We start from the raw sequence: 21317 nt of genomic DNA on the forward strand, positions 1-21317 counted from the left end.
AAATCTGCCTAAAAATCATGAAGGAAGATATCTAATTTTACCAAAATTGGAACCTTACAACTCATATAAATTGGGGCCTCTAGCACAAGGTAAATCATCTTGAACCCTACACTCTTGATTGCTAGAGTAGTGAGAGAGTTTCAAACACTCCCAACTAAAAAATCCCCAACTTACTTGAGCGTCGGAGTGATTACTTAAGAACAAACTCGGGTCCTTATAACTTACGTTTTTCTCCTATATGCAGGAAGTCAAGGAGAGTTGATCAATAGTCATCTCTGACAAATAACCTAACCACTTGATAGGTTGGGAAGACCATATTTTCTTGACATTTGATGTATCACTAGCGTTGGGTACGAAGAACTAATGTTGTCACCCAAGTCACTGATGGAATCATGAAAATGACCGTTTGGGGACAATTTCTATCCCAACATTATCTCTATTTGCTAATCAACAATAACTATCAAAATGTGTGGGTTTAGTATTGCTAGTTCTTGGTTGTCCGATCGATCCCTTGGTGATTTACAAAGCTTAAATGACTTATTAATGGCGGATTATATATGGGATTTGTTGTTAAAAAATCTCTTCCAAGTTGTTAACTTGTAATGATCCGACTCAACCTTACGAGGAACTGTTCGCGTTAGCGTCGCATTCAAGGCTTAAATGTGACTTGAATACACATATGATTAGAGTCCCAATACTATGTTATTAGAGAATAACGTAGAGACCTAAGATTTTAGGTTTAGATGAGTACCTATTCTTGTATATTGACCTTGGCGTGCACTAGATTGCATAGCTAGTTAGCTAAAAAATTATGAGGTTCTTACTCGGATACCATAATTTATAATGATCCGGCTTAACCTTACAAATGATTCATGTCTCGACCTATTGAGTATTATGATTTTGTACACAAAAGGTGCCTCGCATAATTATTAAGAACAAGTCACGCCGTACATAGAGTCATTCAAGGGCTCCTACAAATTGACGGGTCTTTAATCTCTATTCGGACCCGATGAAAAAAATGGGGTCACTTATTATGAACTCGTCGAGAACGCTAGTAGAAGATATTGTAGGAGCCCTTGTCATCATAACAACTACTGGAATACACATGGGATTAGAGTATGAAATAGTTAAGTATGAGAATATTAAATGATTAGGGCATATGGTTAGTTTTAATAAGCATATATATGTGCTCCCTTTCCGGACTACAATGAGCAGTAGAGATGCTTAATTATGTTTATTTTGGACCTAAATGAGGCAGCAGCAATCCAACATTTTGGTTGGTTCAAGACTAAAAGCACTTATCTTTTCCTTAATGTTTTTGATTATTATAATTATGGAATCAATAATCATTAAAGGGATCTTTTGGCATAATTTTCTATCCTTTTTCTTTTACTTGGCAGCATTTTCAATCCCTTTTCTTTTACCCGGCATAATTTGTGATTGTTTTTTCTTTGCTTAATTCGAGGAGGAATAATGATGATGATGATTTTGAACGAGAGATAAGTCGGTTGGTAATCGATTGAGTTGACATATATATGTTCAAAGTCGATTCCAATGAAAAACATATTTCCAAACGATATTTAAAAAAAAAGAAGAGTACGTTTGTGTGGGGGTGGTGGCATAGAAAAGTTTTGGTGACAATCAAGTTAGGGCTTGGATCGATTGTCCCCATTTGAGGTATCAAGCTTCCTTTCCCAACCTGGCCTCTTGCTCACCTTTATCAGCATCCATTACAGCTAATACTTCCTTTTTTTCCACTTGTGTTTTCACAAATATCCACAATAATTGGAGAACTCATCATGTTTATTCCCTTTCTTTTTATTCAATAATACTAACAATTAGGTCATTTCATTGTAAAAGAGGGCTCGAACTTTGGGTTCCTTAACTGAGGAGTTGTTGACTGCCGTAACAATATTGCTTATTATCATCATGCCCAAAGCAAACCTGACTTAGCCTATCAAACCCTAATCCCAACCCCACAAATCCAATAAACATTTTAGAAATGAAGAAAGTTATACAATAATAATGTAGGGGTGAAAAGGGTTTGTTACAGTTGGATTTTTTGACATGAATATAATTAACCAATCGATCGGTTTTTTAAAAAAATATGTAAACTTTTTTAAAAATAACCGAACGATTCAATTATTCATCACTTTAGTTATATATATATATATATATATATATATATATATATATATATATATATATAGACAATAATGAAGAAAGTCATGCCATCATAAAAAATAGCTAGACGGTGACACTAGGAGTGGATGAGTGGGGAACTCAACAAAATAATTTACTGGTAAGCATGCTGCATGCCACCTCACTATTTCATCATTCTTTTTTATTAATCATCGTAATCACATTCAATTATCATCATTAATTATACACCCGAGTCTAGTTAGACTGATAAGAATGGTGTGTATTATCCTGATGATCAGACTCTCCCGTTTTAAAAAAATATATCATTATTAATTTTTTTAATATAAACCAACCAATTTTTTTTTCATAAAAGGTCCTTTTCTTTTTTTTCTCTTTATATATGACGAGCCAGACACATATACAGAAGTGTGTTTAGCAAGCAAGCGAGTGTGAATTTTCCCCTGTACGACGTAGCTTTGGGCGAAATTGAGTTTCATGGACGAGTCGTGGCGAATGAGAATGGGAATGCCGGACCTTCCTCGTAGGCGCTCAACGGAGGAAGCTTCAAGGCGGTCTGTCACCGAAACAGTTCTCGATGCAGACGACTTCTCCGACGTGTTCGGAGGGCCTCCCCGGACCGTGCTGACCCGCAAGTTCTCCGGAGATTTTTGCGCCAAATCAACATCTTCGTCTTCCGGGAAATCGTTCTACGAGGATGTTTTTCGGCCTCCGGAGTCGGATTCGAAGAGTAGCAAAAGCGGACGGAGCTTGCCGGCGTTCAGAATCCCGTCGAGGAACGAGGGATTCTATGGAGACGTTTTCCGGTGGGACGATGACCAGATGAGGTCCAGGGAGCGGTCCCGGTCGGACTCGAAGGCGAAGTCAAAGTCGAACTCGTCATCGGTGTTGAGCTCGGAAGAGCTGAGCCCTCTCCGGCCTGTACTTGGAGATGACGTGGCATTGAATTCTTTTGCTTCAAAGCTCAGGTACAGTGTTGGATTCAGATCCGACTGTTCAAACGAATTAACTGTTTCAAATTTTCTTTTCTGCTGCTTTGACCTTCATGCCCCTTTTATTTTGTTTATTTTACTTCGGCTTTATTTATAATTTTATATCAGGAAAATCAAAATTTTAGAAATTAGGGAAAATGGAAGTTTTCATTATATTCTATGAAAAAACTTCTTAAAACAAATACCAGAAATTAAAGAGTTCGTCTGGTTTAATTTCTGTATTTTCATTTTCTGTTTCTGTTTTTCATTTTCTGTTTCTAGAAAATGCCTTTTTTATTTTTAAAATTTTGTGTTTTATGTGATCTAAATTAGATTGCTTAAAGAAATCTTGTAGAATCCGTAGCTTTTCTATACAAATTGAAGAATCCAATTGGTCTAACTGAACCAAATTATATCCTATCTTTCATTATCTTTTTGGTAACCGAGAACTCCCAATCCAACATACCCACCGGATAGTTAGATCAATCTAAACTCGGGTCGCCAACCCAACATCTTCCATGCTGACAACACATATAGATCAAAACCCGTGTGTAGAAAGACCATGCAATAAAATAATGTTGAACCTACTGGGGGCCTGAGACAGACGTGAGAGTTGAACTTGTGACCTCTTACATTTGCAAGGAATTTCATTACCCTGTGAAAATACACTTCAGTTTCTTTGTCGAACTCATGTATTATTTTCTTTGCAGTTGAATTGTTACTGAATTTAGTCAATTTACTGATTGTGGAACTTGGTTGATGTCTTTTTTTCTGTGTGGCTCAGGCCTATAAATGTCCCCGGTGGATGGAACGCAGCAACAAAGATGTCAGAGGAGAAACCAAACAAACAAGCAACTCCAGTTTTTCAATGCAACCCTCCTTCACCCATGGAAAACCAGTACATGGAGAGTGAATCCAACAACTTTAAGAGTTCCTATTATGGGTTTTCGCGAAGGAACTCTTCACCCGAAACCATTAGTATCGAACCCAATTCGTATGGAAGCTTCAAAGTATCTGGGGATGATGTAGAACTCAACTCCCCTGCATCACCCGTCTCTTCACTCTGTCAAGAAACAGAGGCTACAGGAGTGTGTTACAATAATAGTACAATGCCAGAGCAGGAAATGGATCAAGAGGAAGATGAAGTTATGAGTTCTTATGTGATAGAGATTAATTCTGACCATAAAGAGACGACGGGAGAGGCAGTATCTGTCGACGAAGCGATTGCCTGGGCCAAGGAAAGATTTCAAAGACAAAGTACTGAAAGACAAGAAGAAAAAGATCAATCAACTGAACTAGGAGGTAATGCAGTAACTCCCATATGATTTGATGACAAATTACTCCTAATCATAGATTATCAGAAATGATATTTCTTAAAATACTGCAGAAATGAATGGACCAAGAAATGAATTTTTAGACCAAGAAATGAATGGACATGAAATGTTGCACTCTTCAATGGTAATTTACTATTTCCTGAAAGCTGTTTATGGTGACTTGCAGATTCAATTTCAATTTAGGCAGTAGGTTTACTATTTCTGTTGGAATTTATGCAGGAAGAACAAAAGAAATGGACAACCGACGAAGAAAAAGAACAATCAGAAAAAGATGTAAGAAGATCCTCATTTGAGTTCACATGTTTCAAATCTCTGTTTGAAACATAGATGTGTTGCTATGCAAATGTAGGAAGCTTTAGTATATAGCCAAATCATGTAGGACAGCCGTACATTCCAGCAATTTACATCATGTCCCCTAAAGCAATCTCAATTATCAGAAGTGTGATGGAAAATTTTCAGAATAACTTTTAGTTATCAAGTGATTGTTAGCTTTACTATACTTACTAAGAAGCAATTATACATAAAAAGACAAGTAGATGCTAGATTGATTGATTACTATACTTCACCTATGTTTTTCTGTTTCCCTTTCCCCTATTTTTAGGGTTAATTATTTTGAACTTTTGTATACATTTACAGCAACTACAGATGGAAATGGATTTACTTAATGAAGATGTAAGGTTGTGGTCAGCTGGCAAGGAAATCAATATACAGTCGCTACTTTCAACACTACATCATGTAAGAAATCTAATAGAACTAATGTATGTTGTCTAAAACATTAATGATGGAATGCTAATGAATGGTCTTATATTTGGTTTGGAATGGTAGCAGATTCTATGGCCGAGCAGCGGATGGTATCCGATCACTTTAACAAGCCTTACAGAAAGCTCAAATGTGAAGAAGGCCTATCAAAGAGCAAGGCTGTGTCTTCACCCAGACAAACTGCAACAGAGAGGAGCAACACTCCAGCAAAAATATGTTGCAGAGAAGGCCTTCTCTATCCTTCAGGTAATATTTGAGTTCTTACCCCCTCGCCGTCTCACGGATTGCTCAAGCGTAGATTAACAAAAACAAAACTAAATAGCATCTTCAAATTTCAGTATTAATAAGTTATTCTGATTGATGCAATGTGGTTTAGGACGCATGGGCTACATTCATCTCTCAAGATGTCTTCTTCAACTACTAGCAGAGGCTTGGGGCTTCTCTGGAGTTCAATTTTGTCTAGCAAACAGCAATCTGGGTACTCAAAAAGGAAATCTAGAGGTGTTTGTTGAGGCAGAAGGAAATGTACATATGCAGTCACTGGAAATGCAGAGCTGGGTAATTTTACAGGATATGCTTACATCTCCTTCACTCTAGACAATCAGACTACAGTACATTCCACGCAAGAATGGTCTCATACCATATATCATCTCAAGATCCTGCATAAATTAGCCAGCATTGTTAACACAATTTTCCAAAAAAGTTAATGTAACTAGTTTTCTTTATAACAAAGCATTAAATAACCGCTACGAAAGAGATGCCCTCCAATTATTATATGGGGCAGTAAGTGAATGTGAGGTCGGGAAGAAGGAACAAAATTCAAGGCTGCTGATTTTGGCACTCCTCTGTCCTAACCACACACTCACCCATTTCATCATGCCATAAGTGTTTGGGATCCAGATCCCCACATCACTGTGCCCTCTTAATTCTAATTGCTCGATTATAGACACAAAGATAATATCCAGATTCCTCTATATCTTCTTCAAGGGGCAAGCCGATAATCCAAATCCAAATTTATAGATTTATTAGAGTAAAAACATGGTAAGGTCAAAAAAAGAATACGACTAGTGTAACAAAAATTAATGAAAGACTGAGGGAACTTGACCCGCACCTTGCAGGAATAATGATCGAAAAAACTATTTTAAGCTGGTAAAGATGTGTTGATGCGAGTTTATGCCTCTGCTATTTGTTCCTCATAATTACTCTTTCTGTGAGATCAACAAGCGCGCGCCTCGATTTTCTGACATCCTCATCATCGGTTACTGGTAGAGATTCAATTGCTTCAGCAGCAAGGTTAGCATGCTTCATTGCCAGCTCCCTTGACATTTGGATTCCCCGACTCTTCCCTAGATACTCCAAAGCCTGTATGTTACAGATATAGATAAACTCATATGGAAAAACAGGGGCAAAGGTGAAAGTCACTAGATCAAAATCTGACTGATATTTCAAAACTTAAAAAAGAAAAAAAGAAAGAATGGTCACATGTGGAAAACCTAACTTAATTACCTGCACATGAAAATCCAATATGACATATGAGGACACGAAAGACATACCAGCCACATTGGCATACCACATTAAAACACCTTGAATACGTCGTCAATAAACTTAAAGGAGAAACAAATTAGATGGCAGTAATGTTGACTACATGAGTCAGCCTTATACCAAAAAAAAAGGAGGTTTTAAACAAATAGGGACAAACCGGATCAATCTTTCCATCAAAAAAAATGGCGCAATCGATGAACGTATGATTATTTTGGAAAAAAGAATGGAATGGTTAGGAAAGAAGTGGCTGAAAAACAAGCAGAAGATGGTTTTTCAATAAGGGTAAACATCACTACCATACTTGTAAAAGCAAAATTCCAGAAGGATAAACAAGTTATCTGCAGGAATCGACTAGGATGACTTTGTAGGCAATGGAAAACATACACGCACTAACTTTAATATGTAAACTTACAATATTAACATTCTCGGGGTTGTCAAAGCCGTGGTCCACGACTGCACTCAATTGAGGAAACTCTTCCATGGCAAACAGTATCGGAGCCGTTATGATACCCTAAGAAAACAAGGCAGCAAAAAGTATACTATGCGCATGGTTATCACAAACAACTGATTTGTGCTCATCGTTATATGGACAGGTCAAGTAGGTTATGAAAGTGAGTTCGGCCATGTTCTATAAAATAGTTACAGGAACGAAGGAAGGTGTCTCTGTTACCAAACATCCTCATTGAGGAACATTCAGAGATAAGTATTGGTCAAGGTGTGGAATAGAGATGCAGGCAGCAAATATATCTGTGCATTGTACCCTCCTCTGGTTGGCTAAGACAGAAAACAGGAGTTTAAAATGCTAACCTTGGGCTATCAAGTAAAAACCATAAAATATGAAACTTTCTTATAAAAGTACAAAGCAGAGACTTCTTATCCCAACAGAACAGCAAAAAAAACGACAGAAAGATTTCTTCTACAGTGAAATCTCTGTGGCCCAATACAGGCTGTATAAAAGTTAAAAGTAAAAGAACATGAATATAAATAAAACTCCCATAGTCTTGGCCAGGTTAAGAGTAGTTTTGAGTTTTGACAGAGAAAAGTAAAAATATTTTGGCAGGGTCTGTGGTTCTACATTACCATATGCTCAAAGCAATAGATTTGAGCAAATGATACCATTAAAATTTGTCCTAAACTAATATTTCTAAAAGAAAGATGATGCAATAAGGATGGATGTATTACATGGCGAATGTCAGACAAAGAACCTTTTCCGAGAGAAGTTGATGTGCCCGTGAAATCAAGTACATCATCTATCAACTGAAATGCCAATCCCTGGAAACGAGAGAGGTGGGGAAGGAAAAGAAAATAAGAAAGATGGTGAAACAAAACAAGCGTATGCATTCCAAAAAAATTGCATTTAAAAACACAAGTATTTACAACTTTACAGAAAGCAAACAGATTTTAACACTTCAAAACTCCCCGGGACAGAGGAAATTCACTTAAGCTCATTATACTTTAAAACAAGGTCTATAAGACCTCATTTAATCTGCCATATAATTGCTTAAGAACCTTGTTTTGTAGCTTTTTTTAAAATAAGAAAATAATTGTAGTATATGAGATAGAAAGATCCAGCTATTCTTGATACACCACACATGGAGCAAAACCCATCTAGTCATCCACTATAGACTATTTAGACATGAAAAAATGTAGGTTAAGCAGGACAGAATAGCATTCCCCAAAAAGAGGAAGAAATCAAGCAATACTGATATTTTGAGCAACTTATTTTCACAATCACCCTTTTATGACACAGCTCAATTTCTAGTATCCTTGTTATTTTTCCAGTATCCTTGACCCCTTAATTTCTTATTACATGCTTGGTTATAACACAGCTCCATTCTGCACTCCCCATCCTCTCCTGGATTTTCCGACTGGACTGTAAACATAAAATGGGGTAGAATTTTGATGCTTATTATATATTACAATATAATTATCAAGTAAATGTTACAAACCAGATTTTTTCCATACTCGAAAGCCGTCGTTGCAACTTCTGCTGTGTGCCCAGCAAGAAGGGCAATCGCCTTGCAGCTATTTGAAATCAGTGATGCAGTCTTGTAGTATGTCTTTTGCATATAATAATCAATGCTGCAATTATAAACAATGATTTTCGGATTATTAACTACAGAAAAGATAAGTAGTGCTGTGAATCGAAACATCAGAATATGAACTACTGTACAATCACATGTGCTTGTACTATCATTCACTAAAATCAAGGGCCAAGGGGCAAAAGATGCAAGAAACAAGGCAGTTAGTGGGTACTAGGAATGCCAGTATGCCACTACTGCTCTTTCAATGAAAACCAAAGTACGCTATGTAACTTAACTACATACTCTCATTGCATACACTGCAAGAAACAAACAAATTATCCATACATACAAACACATTATAGCAGCACACCTATAACGTTGCTCAGATGTTGTTGTCATTTGCATAGTTTCCCCCGCCACGAGATGTTCTACAGCTGTTGCTAATAATGTTACAACCTACAGACACTCAAGAAGGTACAGGAAATAAGTTATGTGGCCATGGATAAGTTTAATCAATAAATGACGATACCAAGAGAGATTATATAAACCATCAGATATCAAGATACTGTTACAAGGAACTTCAAGGGCTTAAAAGAAGTAGACCATCTCTCCCCCTCCCTATCAAAGCCCGGTTTTGGGGCATGACATTAAAGTAGACTTATAAGCTACCATGTGATCAGGCAGAGAAAACAAACTAACTGTGAATGCAATTTCAAAAGTACATAATTTTCTATTGCGACAAGAAAATTGGCCAATTCAGCTTCAGACTAAAATTAAACAATTCTTCAATCACCACATGGAAAATTTAAAACTCTAAAACATTAGAGAAAGCACAGCCACCATGTAATAGTGTCATATTATTGCTCAATCAAGAATTAATGGTCAAAAGTATGTAGAATTTATCTATGCCTGAATTTTTCATATTGAAATGTACCTCTGTGTTTTTCAAAGAAGCAAGTGTCACACAAGCTCGGGAAAGAAGAAAATCCCCTGCTAATACTGATAACTGCATAACAAATGGAGGAAGAAAAATCAACAAGAATCTTAGGATACTTTCTTATGAGTTAGAATCAGGTGTCTTGTTTTAAGACCTTATAATTGGTGGAGAAAATATGCTAAAACTGCTGCTTTATAAACGTAGAATTTCCAGCTAGTACAAAACAGGACCAGCTAGGTCCTTATATAGTAGACAACGCTAACCGCCTAAGAACTCTGCTAGAGACTTCTATTCTAACTTAACTGCTCATCCTATTACATCATTAAAACTAACTTCTAATACAAGACTGGTTTGCCTACGCAATACCAGCTCATACAATCTTACCAAAGTACCAAACAATATGATTGTTTTGCTGATGCAATACCAAATCATGTATAAAAACAAGCACATCTGCACCAATAAAAAACACTCAATATCTTAACTACTATGTAAACAAAATTGCTGCTCAACCTTCCAAGCAACTTGCTCTACTTCTGTAGCTTCAAGTAGCTTCTAATAAAATAAAAAATGACCACTTAACATATCTGCTCTTCTTATCACAGATAATGCCCATCTGTTCTCCAAACAAGAAGGCAATTTTCCATCAATATCTAATACTAGAACTACTATGTTGAACTTTAATGCTGCAAGAGGTTCAATAGAGAAATATCCGTGTACTATTCTCATGATATCTTTATCATCATGTCTCCATCTTGACCTATTGATGATGCTCCATATTGGCACCCTTCTTTTTCATTTCTCCATCAATTAATCTACTTAATCAGCATATTGTCAAACCATCCCAAGAACTTCAAACTATCAAACCTAATCATCTAAAAAGAAAGAGAGAGTAGAGTTCAAGTACGATGTGTCAGAACTTTACCATGGATCAACTGAGATTTATGAGATAGAATTGTAATAAATGTAGAGTTTGAGTCAAATAGTATGATTTTGTCTCCATTATTCAAGAGTTTGAGGATGACAGAAGATGGATTTAGTGGAGAGGCCAATAAATCAATTGGAAAATAATTTAGGAGTTTCTCTTCAAGGAGAATAATACCTTATTACCCATGAGACAATTCAATGAAGAAATACCACGCCTTGTATCTGCATCGTCCAACACATCATCGTGAAGGAGGCTTGCAACCTATGACAAAGAGAAAGTTGCATCAATGTAGATTCTAGTCAAGAAGAGGAAACAAAAACAGAAAGAAAAACGTGTCTAAGGCATTAAATCAAACAATAATTCAGTCGCAGCAGAAAAACAAAATAAAAAATCACAAATATGTGAGAATACTTACATGAATCATTTCAGTGATCTCAGCTATACATTGCTGTCTTGTACGTAATTCTGTTGTCAAAGAATTACCTACCCCATTAAATGGAGGTCCAGGTATGGGTACATTCAAAGCTGTTGCCATCAACAGTAAAACCTGTGCACAAAATTAAGTGGTTTCCCTGACAATGTGACATATAGTACCTAATTTCAAAAATAATATCTGTGATGGTGAATTTTCACCTCCCATGATATGCAGTGAGTTGCCAAATTTTTAAAGACTTCATGGATTCGAATGGAACTAACATAAATGGTATACACAATTTCAAACTGAAAATTATGCATAACTTTAGGTACGCTAAGGTCCTAAACTCTTCACAACACATATATTTCACCAATGTCAAATTTAAAATTAGAAAGACATAAGGGTAGCATTAAGTCAGTAGGTTCAAGACAGGGAGGAATGCGCAGCAAATAATTCAAATACTTGGACTCAAGGCAACAAGCCTCCGATCACTCAAAACAGTCAAACCCAAGCATTGACTCAAGGCACTAGCCATTTATGATTTAACCCTTATGTACCCATAATAGGAACCAGTCACAATGCTTAGCACTGCGAAGAACTAAATTTTGTGAACACGATGCATTTAAATGAGTGCCAGCATAAGCAATATTAGAACATTATCCTTTCACATCAAGGAGCACACTTTGCTGTGTAGTCACTAGTCGAAGAAAAATTTTTAATGATCATACTACATAAATAAATGGCTTCCAGGAAAGAGTAAATAAAACAAATAATATATCAGTCATTGTCACTACCATTGGACGAAACTGCTTTCCTTCCACCCCCAGCCTGAAGAAGTACTCAGCAGCTGAGGCAAGCGTAGGGACCTGAAAGAAATTATAATCCAACTGTGATCAATCCACATCATGTTTGACCTTTTTGTCAAGACAGTAAAAGCATATTTACTATTCCCTCAAGCACACAGTCACATATATCCCACAACTCAGCCAAAACATAATAAAATGAATAATAGATACCTCAGCAATTACCATCAACCGTAACCTGTTAGCGAGAAGCGATAATTCATCGGCAACAAGAGAAAATGGGTCAAGTTGCTCCTGAAAACAATAATCAACTACCTCAACATATAAAGAAATATGGTGGACATTTAAAAATCTTGAAGTTATATGAAATGAGAGTGTAACTATTCTCCAAAGAAAAACTTTTCCGTCACTGAAACTTGTCAGGAAAAATGCCAATAAGATGCAAAAAGCACCACACAAGATAATAGCTCAATTTGTTCACCTTGCCCCAAATAGTCCACCCGCAAGATTTTGATTACTGATAAGTATGCTGCAGATACTCCAAACCACTCCAAAACAATGGGAAAATCAGCAATGCATAATAGCACCCTATACCCATATCCAGGTCCGAGCAACATAATCTCAAGTTCATATTTCCCTCACAAGGTGCATGGAAAGTATGGATTCCAATAGAACGAGTCATGGATTCTCAATAAATTGTACTGTTTACGAAACCTTATCGCCACACTCAAAAACTGATTCATGCAAATCATAGTCACATTTACAGAAGCACAGAACATTAAACGATATGTAAACCTGACCTCAACTAAGGGGCTGCTCTGATGATGAATTCGATGTCTAATGCCATGCAAGGCAGGCAAATTCCAGGAATAAGCTTCTCTGTAATTGAAGACCTACTAATCACCAGAAAAAATAACAAGAACGGCATAAACGGTTACTGAAAAAATAACAAGCACAAGCAAACAGAAATCCCAAAAAACTATTTAGTCTACCACTCCAGCTGTCCAGCAAACAGAAAACGTGCCTCTAATCTCTCCCAATTTTAGCCCAATACTTGAAAACTAATTCGAGCGCCCAGCTATAAAATCAATCACCTTCGTTACGTTAACCTTAGATGTGATCAAGTTCCGAACGGGTGTCTAGCTAAAGATGCTAGAGCACCAAACACCAACACAGGCTTCTAAATCAAACTTAATCAAAACCACCCGATCAACTATCCTACTTCCTGACACCTTAGTATGAAAGCCTAATAAATTAACTAGCAAATTAGGTAAGGACGAACAGTTTCCAAAGGTTCAGGAATAGCTAGACGACACACAGATTCCTAGTAATCGAAATTTCAACTTCTTCTTTCTCTTGTTGCGAAGTAGTAGAATCACCTTTCGAGAGTAGTCGGCGGCTGAATGAGAGTCATTGGAAGGTAATAATTGGTGCAGAGGGTCCTGCCGATGAGAAAGAGACCAAACGCATCGAACGAAGCTGCCGTTTCTCGAAATCCTTGAAAATCCCCGAGATATTAACATCTTCCTGGACCTCGAGGGCCACAGAGAGCTTCAGAGGACGCTTCTGTGAGAGTTTTGTGAATACTGACTGAGAGCATACACAATGGAATGGGAGGTATTTCAAGCAGTTGAAATGTGGTTTTGTTGGTAAATTAAGCACTACATTCACATGTGCATCCACATAATGAACCGAAAATGACACTTAAAAATATTCTTAAAATTTATCCTGCTCCATCTTTGAAGCACCACTTCATTGATGAATAATATAAATTATGGGACCCATATAACCAATTATTTGAGGTCATCTAAGAGCAGGATGGAGAGAAAGAGATGGGAAGAGAGAAGATGTAGGGTGATTTCAATTTTCAAGTATGTTTCATTGTGTACCAAGCCAAATGTTACACTTTAATAGTTGGCTAGTTGCACAAACAAATAAGGAGTATGGAGTGTCCATCACTGTGGATGCTCTGAATACAGTGTTCGCTAGGAGTAGTCAAACAATTCAAAACTATATAAAAAATAAAAAAAACCTCTTAATTGTCCTTTTTTTAGGCATAAACCGCTTTTAAATTTTTTATTTAACTTTGCATTATTTAACGTAGTTTTACTGTTATCTACTACTACTAAAAAAAAATATACTCAATTTGTCTGTTATCCTTTGAAAATCCAATTTCTTAAGAGATATAATTTAATGCAATTCAACTATACAAAATAACAACTTACTCCAAATTTGTTATTATTTATAATGATATTTTTTTCTTTAAAACAAGTGTAATTAAAGTAACAACTAACAAGGGTAATTTTATAATACAACAATAAATTTATTAATTAATGAAGAAAAGTGACACTAGTTTGGGACGACCCAAAATAGAAAGAAGCACAACCAAAATGAAACGGATGGAGTATATATAATGAAAATTATTAACATATTTTGAATTTGTTCATCATTAATGCAATTTTTTTTATAAAAAAAATGATGATGCGTGCTTTAAGAATTTGTTCATCATGAATGCAACTTTTTTTTATAGGAAAATGATCATGCGTGCTCTTAAGCATTAGATAAGAATGAAAAAGTGTATTGGACTCTTAAAAATATATTTTTTTAAGTTTAAAAAATTATGTGAGAGAGGGTTCATCTCACATGAGATACTATGATTTTCCGTGGTAAATCCTTAATAAGTACCCTTGGGCACACATTATCAATACTCTTTTTTATAATGAAGAACGACATCATACAAACTTGCATTTGGACATTCGATATGGGTCAAAATTTAACACGTTGCCACAAATATATTGCCCACTATAAGAATCGAATTCAGAATATCTCGAGTCTCATCATTTATGCAACCGTTAGATTTGATTTATCTCTTTCTGTTAAGTCTCACATAGGTAAGATGTGGAAACAACTCCTTGTTTATAAGGATCAAGCCCACCCTTAACACTAACAAGGCCTTTTTCTAGATTCACATGAGTTGGGCTTAACCCACTTGTTTGGGCCTAAGGAGAAACAAAGTTGTGCGTGTCTGATGTATCCACGGGAACCGGACAACCCAAAACAGACAATATTGTTGGTGTGTATGGAAGTGTGAATTTACAACATGGTATCGGAGCAATTTGGTCAAGATGGAGTGAAGTTAATTATCTAAGTACCATGGCGTAGAGTGACAACTATCGTCAATATTTGCGTATGTATTAATACTTAAATATATATATGGGGCATTTGGTTCATAATTGTGTGTGAGGTGAGTATGAGATGAGGAGATAGGTGTGAGATGAGTATGAGGTGAGCATGGTCATGGTTGGTATAAAATAAAGAGTGAGCATAAGTGTGAGAATATTGATAGTATAATTTTCATATTATCCTTTTTTATTAGAAAATAACATTATTTGAAAACTCATTAATAGTCATTCTCACCATTTTGGTGAGCTTGGTTATCCTCCACAAGGTAGAATAGAGGGTGGAATGAGTTTGTGATTCCACCCTTCAAAAATCAATCAAACAAGTCATTCCCCTCTCAAAACACTAACCAAATGCCCTGGTATAGTTTTCCGGTATTAGTGGTTTGATCATCTCTTGCTCCGTTAAAGAATGACGATTAGTTAAACAACACAGCAAATGCTTTCTGTTTCTTGTTCAATCTTCTCAAATGCGTTAAACAAGCGGTGGGAGTATTAAGGTGGAGATTTAAACTTGAATCTGAAGCACACAACTCGAGCGGAAAATTCCGCACTAAAGCGTGATCGGGATTTAACGCAAATTAGGATTGTTATAAATAAGAATTTCCAAGGATTTTTCTTATTATAACAAAGAGAGCACCACCTAGAGAGAGAAAATGAGAAAATAATGAGAACTTGAGAGAAAGCCTATAAGATGGATTTTGTTCATCATTTACTTGTTCTACTATTTGGATATATGCTGCCTGTGAACATGGGCTATTGTCGAATTAAGTAAATCTTCTCGTGTTCTTACTGCTTTGTTTTGATTCTATATCTCTGATTTGCTTGGATATTTGATTTAGTAATCTTCTCCAACATAGTGGATTTGGATATTTGCTGTCCACGAACATATATTATTGTCGAATTACGTAAATCTTCTTGTGTTCTTATTGCTTTGTTTTGATTTTATATCTTTGATTTGTTTGGGATATTTGATTTAGTAATCTTCTCCAATATAGTGGATTTTGATATCTGCTGCCCGTGAACATATGCTATTGTCGAATTGCGTAAATCTTCTCTTGTGTTATTACTACTTTGCTATTGTCGAATTACGTAAATCTTCTCGTGTTATTACTACTTTGCTATTGTCGAATTACGTAAATCTTCTCTTGTGTTATTACTACTTTGCTTTGATTCAATATCTCTTATTTACTTGAATATTTGATTTGGTTTAGTCAATCGATTGTGTGCTTCGTCTGTAAGTTGATTTTGGCACAACACAAATTCAATCTAATTGAAAGTACCAAAAACAAAATTATAATCCAACTGTGATCAATCCACATCATGTTTGACCATTTTGTCAAGACAGTAAAAGCATATTTACTACTCCCTCAAGCACAGTCACATATATCCCACAACTCAGCCAAAATATAATAAAATGAATAATAGATACCTCAGCAATTACCATCGACCGTAACCTGTTAGCGAGAAGCGATAATTCATCGGCAACAAGAGAAAATGGGTCAAGTTGCTCCTGAAAACAATAATCAACTACCTCAACATATATGCTGGACATTTAAAAATATTGAAGTTATATGAAATGAGAGTGTAACTATTCTCCAAAGAAAAGCTTTTCCGTCACTGAAACTTGTCGGGAAAAATGCCAATAAGATGCAAAAAGCACCACACAAGATAATAGCTCAATTTGTTCACCTTGCCCCAAATAGTCCACCCCCAAGATTTTGATTACTGATAAGTATGCTGCAGATACTCCAAACCACTCCAAAACAATGGGAAAATCAGCAATGCATAATAGCACCCTATACCCATATCCAGGTCCGAGCAACATAATCTCAAGTTCATATTTCCCTCACAAGGTGCATGGAAAGTATGGATTCTAATAGAACGAGTCATGGATTCTCAATAAATTGTACTGTTTACGAAACCTTATCGCCACACTCAAAAACTGATTCATGCGAATCATAGTCACATTTACAGAAGCACGGAACATAAAACGATATGTAAACCTGACCTCAACTAGGGGGCTGCTCTGATGATGAATTCGATGTCTAATGCCATGCAAGGCAGGCAAATTCCAGGAATAAGCTTCTCTGTAATTGAAGACCTACTAATCACCAGAAAAAATAACAAGAACGGCATAAATGGTCACTGAAAAAATAACAAGCACAAGCAAACCGAAAATGACACTTAAAAATATTCTTAAAATTTATCCTGCTCCATCTTTGAAGCACCACTTCATTGATGAATAATATAAATTATGGGACCCATATAACCAATTATTTGAGGTCATCTAAGAGCAGGATGGAGAGAAAGAGATGGGAAGAGAGAAGATGTAGGGTGATTTCAATTTTCAAGTATGTTTCATTGTGTACCAAGCCAAATGTTACACTTTAATAGTTGGCTAGTTGCACAAACAAATAAGGAGTATGGAGTGTCCATCACTGTGGATGCTCTGAATACAGTGTTCGCTAGGAGTAGTCAAACAATTCAAAACTATATAAAAAATAAAAAAAAACCTCTTAATTGTCCTTTTTTTAGGCATAAACCGCTTTTAAATTTTTTATTTAACTTTGCATTATTTAACGTAGTTTTACTGTTATCTACTACTACTAAAAAAAATATACTCAATTTGTCTGTTATCCTTTGAAAATCCAATTTCTTAAGAGATATAATTTAATGCAATTCAACTATACAAAATAACAACTTACTCCAAATTTGTTATTATTTATAATGATATTTTTTTCTTTAAAACAAGTGTAATTAAAGTAACAACTAACAAGGGTAATTTTATAATACAACAATAAATTTATTAATTAATGAAGAAAAGTGACACTAGTTTGGGACGACCCAAAATAGAAAGAAGCACAACCAAAATGAAACGGATGGAGTATATATAATGAAAATTATTAACATATTTTGAATTTGTTCATCATTAATGCAATTTTTTTTATAAAAAAAATGATGATGCGTGCTTTAAGAATTTGTTCATCATGAATGCAACTTTTTTTTTATAGGAAAATGATCATGCGTGCTCTTAAGCATTAGATAAGAATGAAAAAGTGTATTGGACTCTTAAAAATATATTTTTTAAGTTTAAAAAATTATGTGAGAGAGTGTTCATCTCACATGAGATACTATGATTTTCCGTGGTAAATCCTTAATAAGTACCCTTGGGCACACATTATCAATACTCTTTTTTATAATGAAGAACGACATCATACAAACTTGCATTTGGACATTCGATATGAGTCTAAACTTACACCGTTAGACCTGTTCGTACATGAGTTTTCCATTTGACAACAGGGTAACTTGGGTCAAAATTTAGCACGTTACCACAAATATATTGCTCACTATAAGAATCGAATTCAGAATATCTCGAGTCTCATCATTTATGCAACCGTTAGATTTGATTTATCTCTTTCTGTTAAGTCTCACATAGGTAAGATGTGGGAATAACTCCTTGTTTATAAGGATCAAGCCCACCCTTAACACTAACAAGGCCTTTTCTAGATTCACGTGAGTTGGGCTTAGCTCACTTGTTTGGACCTAAGGAGAAACAAAGTTGTGCGGGTCCGATGTATCCACGGGAACCGGACAACCCAAAACAGACAATATTGTTGATGTGTATGAAAGTGTGAATTTACAACATTTCCGTATGGATTAATACTTACATATATATATGGGGCATTTGGTTCATAATTGTGTGAGGTGAGTATGAGTCTATGAGATGAGGAGATAGGTGTGAGATGAGTATGAGGTGAGCATGGTCATGGTTGGTATAAAATAAAGAGTGAGCATAAGTGTGAGAATATTGATAGTATAATTTTCATATTATCCTTCTTTATTAGAAAATAACATTATTTCAAAACTCATTAATAGTCATTCTCACCATTTTGGTGAGCTTGGTCATCCTCCACAAGGAAGAATAGAGGGTGGAATGAGTTTGTGATTCCACCCTTCAAAAATCAATCAAACAAGGAAATATATGAATCTTGCACTCATTCCCCTCTCAAAATACCAATCAAATGCCCTAGTATAGTTTTCCAGTATTAGTGGTTTGATCATCTCTTGCTCCGTTAAGGTGGAGATTTAATCTTGAGTCTGAATCACACAACTCGAGCAAAAAATTCCGCGCCAAAGCATGATCGGGATTTAACGCGAATTAGGATTGTCATAAATAAGAATTTCGAAGGATTTTTCTTATTATAACAAAGAGAGCACCACCTAGAGAGAGAAAATGAGAAAATAATGAGAACTTGAGAGAGTCTATAAGATGGATTTTGTTCATCATTTACTTCTTGTAATATTCTCCAACATAATGGATTTGGATATATGCTGACCGTGAACATGGCTATTGTCGAATTAAATAAATCTTCTCATGTTTTTACTGCTTTGTTTTGATTCTATATCTTTGATTTTCTTGGGATATTTGATTTAGTAATCTTCTCCAACATAATGGATTTGGATATCTGTTGTCCATGAACATATGTTATTGTCGAATTACGTAAATCTTCTCGTGTTATTACTGCTTTGCTTTGATTCAATATCTCTTATTTACTTGAATATTTGATTTGGTTTAGTCAATCGATTGTGTGCTTCGTCTGTAAGTTGATTTTGGCACAACACAAATTCAATCTAATTGAAAGTACCAAAAACAAAATTAAAGATAGATTTACTCAAACTATACACCATGAGAATGATAAGTACAACAGAGGAAAAAAAGGAACTCTGCCCATTGTGTTCATAGGTGCAAAACACCCACCACAATTACCCATCCCCCCTTATCTTATCAGATCCATAAACTCTTCATCAGTGCTTTTAAGCATCAATGGCAGAGGAACCCTAAGTCCACTCTGCACAACCTCCATGTGCCTAGGCTTAATCCTCTTCTCCAAACTGAAAGAAAAATACTGTGGAAACTCCATGAGCTCCTCCAGATCTCCTTTCATGTCCTCAACAAAGTACTCAAATTTGGGCTTCAAATTGTTCTCAACACTGAAAGTAAACAGACCTGGACACCTCAACACCATATCCAAAACATCATCTCTTGAAAACCCAATACTTTTCAGATAAACAAGCTTTGGAATCAATGTATTCTCCACACTGGAAACCAGTAGCACAGGGTCATGATAAGCCAATGCTCTCAAATCCCAAAACCCAAGTCTTCGAAGCCAAAAAAGGCATGGTCTGAGCTGGTCATTGACACTTGAAATTAGCAATCTTGGGCACTTCTTGATAACCCTCCTGAAGTCATGGTCAGGGACTTTTAGGTCCTGTGAGAGGAAAATGAAAACTGGGAGAAGGTCGGTTCTGATGTTGGAGGTTAAGATTTGGGGGCACATACCCACAATTCTAGGCATGTCCTTTTGTAGGATTCCTTTGGATTGGAGGAAGAAGATTATGGATTGAATTGAGTAGAGTGAGGCGGAATGAAGAGATGGGTTTTGTGAGAGTGCTTTGCCTGAGTCAATACCCATGATTTCAAGGCAAACGACCTTCTCTTTGACCTGTGAAGAGAGGTTTGTTTGGGTTGCTGTGTAGAGTGGGTGGTGATGGAGGCTGCTGCTGCCGCTATTGGGTTTGGCTGTCAAGGGAATGGTTGGTTGGTGGGTTGGGGTTGGTTTCTGGTAAGAGATACAGAGAGAGGATTGGAATGCTGCAGCTGCCACTCTCATGGCTATTATGGTGGTCTGTGTCAGTTGTGGCTGTCTGGGGGAGGAAGAGATGAGAGTTCATCGGTATGTTTATTCCAAAAAGATGATGACACGTGGAATTTCGCTTGAAAGATATTGGTCTCAGATGGATATCGTGGATTTTTTGCTGAGCCAATATCTGCTCCACTGTGTAGGCTCCGTTATTTATATCAACTGGATCCATACGAGTTGCTGGGTCCAGCTGTGGTGGCTATGAAGTATAAAGCCACTAACAAAATTTCTTAACATGTTTAGATTGCATATATGAGTCCATGACATATTTTTTGTCAAATCAAATGAAAAAATATGAAACTTCCATATCGTTATAAATCCGAAACATTTTGTCTCTACTTTGATTTTTGTTTATGAAAATTCTATATCGTTATAAACACAAAACATTTCATCTCTCTTGTGATGAATTAAAATTTGATTTTTGTTTAGGACAAAAATATGACACTGATCTCCGAACTTGTAAACAAGATCAAAACACAAAACCAGCTGGAGATAAAATATCATGCCCAAAGTCGATCCTAAAATGAAGTTCTGGTCAATGACTCAATCGAGAGGCATAGGAC

The 21317-nt window shown here is 36.1% G+C and overlaps 3 protein-coding genes across 9 annotated transcripts; 1 reads left to right on the top strand and 2 right to left on the bottom strand.

The window, feature by feature from the left end:
• Nucleotides 1–2550: 2550 nt before the first annotated feature.
• Nucleotides 2551–5973, top strand: LOC119998971. Of its 2 annotated transcripts, none has more exons than XM_038846456.1 (7): nucleotides 2551–3128; nucleotides 3916–4433; nucleotides 4519–4589; nucleotides 4685–4738; nucleotides 5102–5200; nucleotides 5291–5470; nucleotides 5601–5973. In XM_038846456.1, exons 1-7 carry the CDS (start codon nucleotides 2638–2640, stop codon nucleotides 5646–5648), a joined length of 1461 nt encoding a protein of 486 aa, XP_038702384.1. In that variant the 5' UTR covers nucleotides 2551–2637; the 3' UTR covers nucleotides 5649–5973. The 2 variants fall into 2 exon arrangements, with proteins under 2 accessions (XP_038702384.1, XP_038702392.1); XM_038846464.1 differs by having other exon boundaries at nucleotides 2553–3128; nucleotides 5294–5470.
• Nucleotides 5540–17147, bottom strand: LOC119998985 (solanesyl diphosphate synthase 3, chloroplastic/mitochondrial-like). Of its 6 annotated transcripts, XR_005468325.1 has the most exons (13): nucleotides 13250–13607; nucleotides 12671–12763; nucleotides 12084–12164; nucleotides 11862–11933; nucleotides 11068–11199; nucleotides 10827–10913; nucleotides 9725–9796; nucleotides 9161–9246; nucleotides 8716–8848; nucleotides 7949–8038; nucleotides 7179–7277; nucleotides 6336–6586; nucleotides 5540–5883 (listed from the first exon to the last, which is right to left on the bottom strand). XR_005468325.1 is itself a non-coding variant. In XM_038846475.1 (12 exons), exons 1-12 carry the CDS (start codon nucleotides 13391–13393, stop codon nucleotides 6407–6409), a joined length of 1269 nt encoding a protein of 422 aa, XP_038702403.1. In that variant the 5' UTR covers nucleotides 13394–13607; the 3' UTR covers nucleotides 5540–6406. The 6 variants fall into 6 exon arrangements, 5 of the variants coding, with proteins under 5 accessions (XP_038702403.1, XP_038702435.1, XP_038702420.1 ...); XM_038846475.1 differs by having other exon boundaries at nucleotides 5540–6586; XM_038846507.1 differs by having other exon boundaries at nucleotides 5540–6586; nucleotides 12671–12766; nucleotides 13250–13388.
• Nucleotides 17148–19700: 2553 nt separating this feature from the next.
• On the bottom strand, nucleotides 19701–20785 carry LOC120001569 (transcription termination factor MTEF1, chloroplastic). The gene has a single exon (XM_038849951.1). It carries the CDS (start codon nucleotides 20722–20724, stop codon nucleotides 19831–19833), a length of 894 nt encoding a protein of 297 aa, XP_038705879.1. The 5' UTR covers nucleotides 20725–20785; the 3' UTR covers nucleotides 19701–19830.
• Nucleotides 20786–21317: the final 532 nt, after the last annotated feature.

This window comes from Tripterygium wilfordii, chromosome 1 (assembly GCF_013401445.1).
Source record: "Tripterygium wilfordii isolate XIE 37 chromosome 1, ASM1340144v1, whole genome shotgun sequence".
NCBI lineage: Eukaryota > Viridiplantae > Streptophyta > Magnoliopsida > Celastrales > Celastraceae > Tripterygium > Tripterygium wilfordii.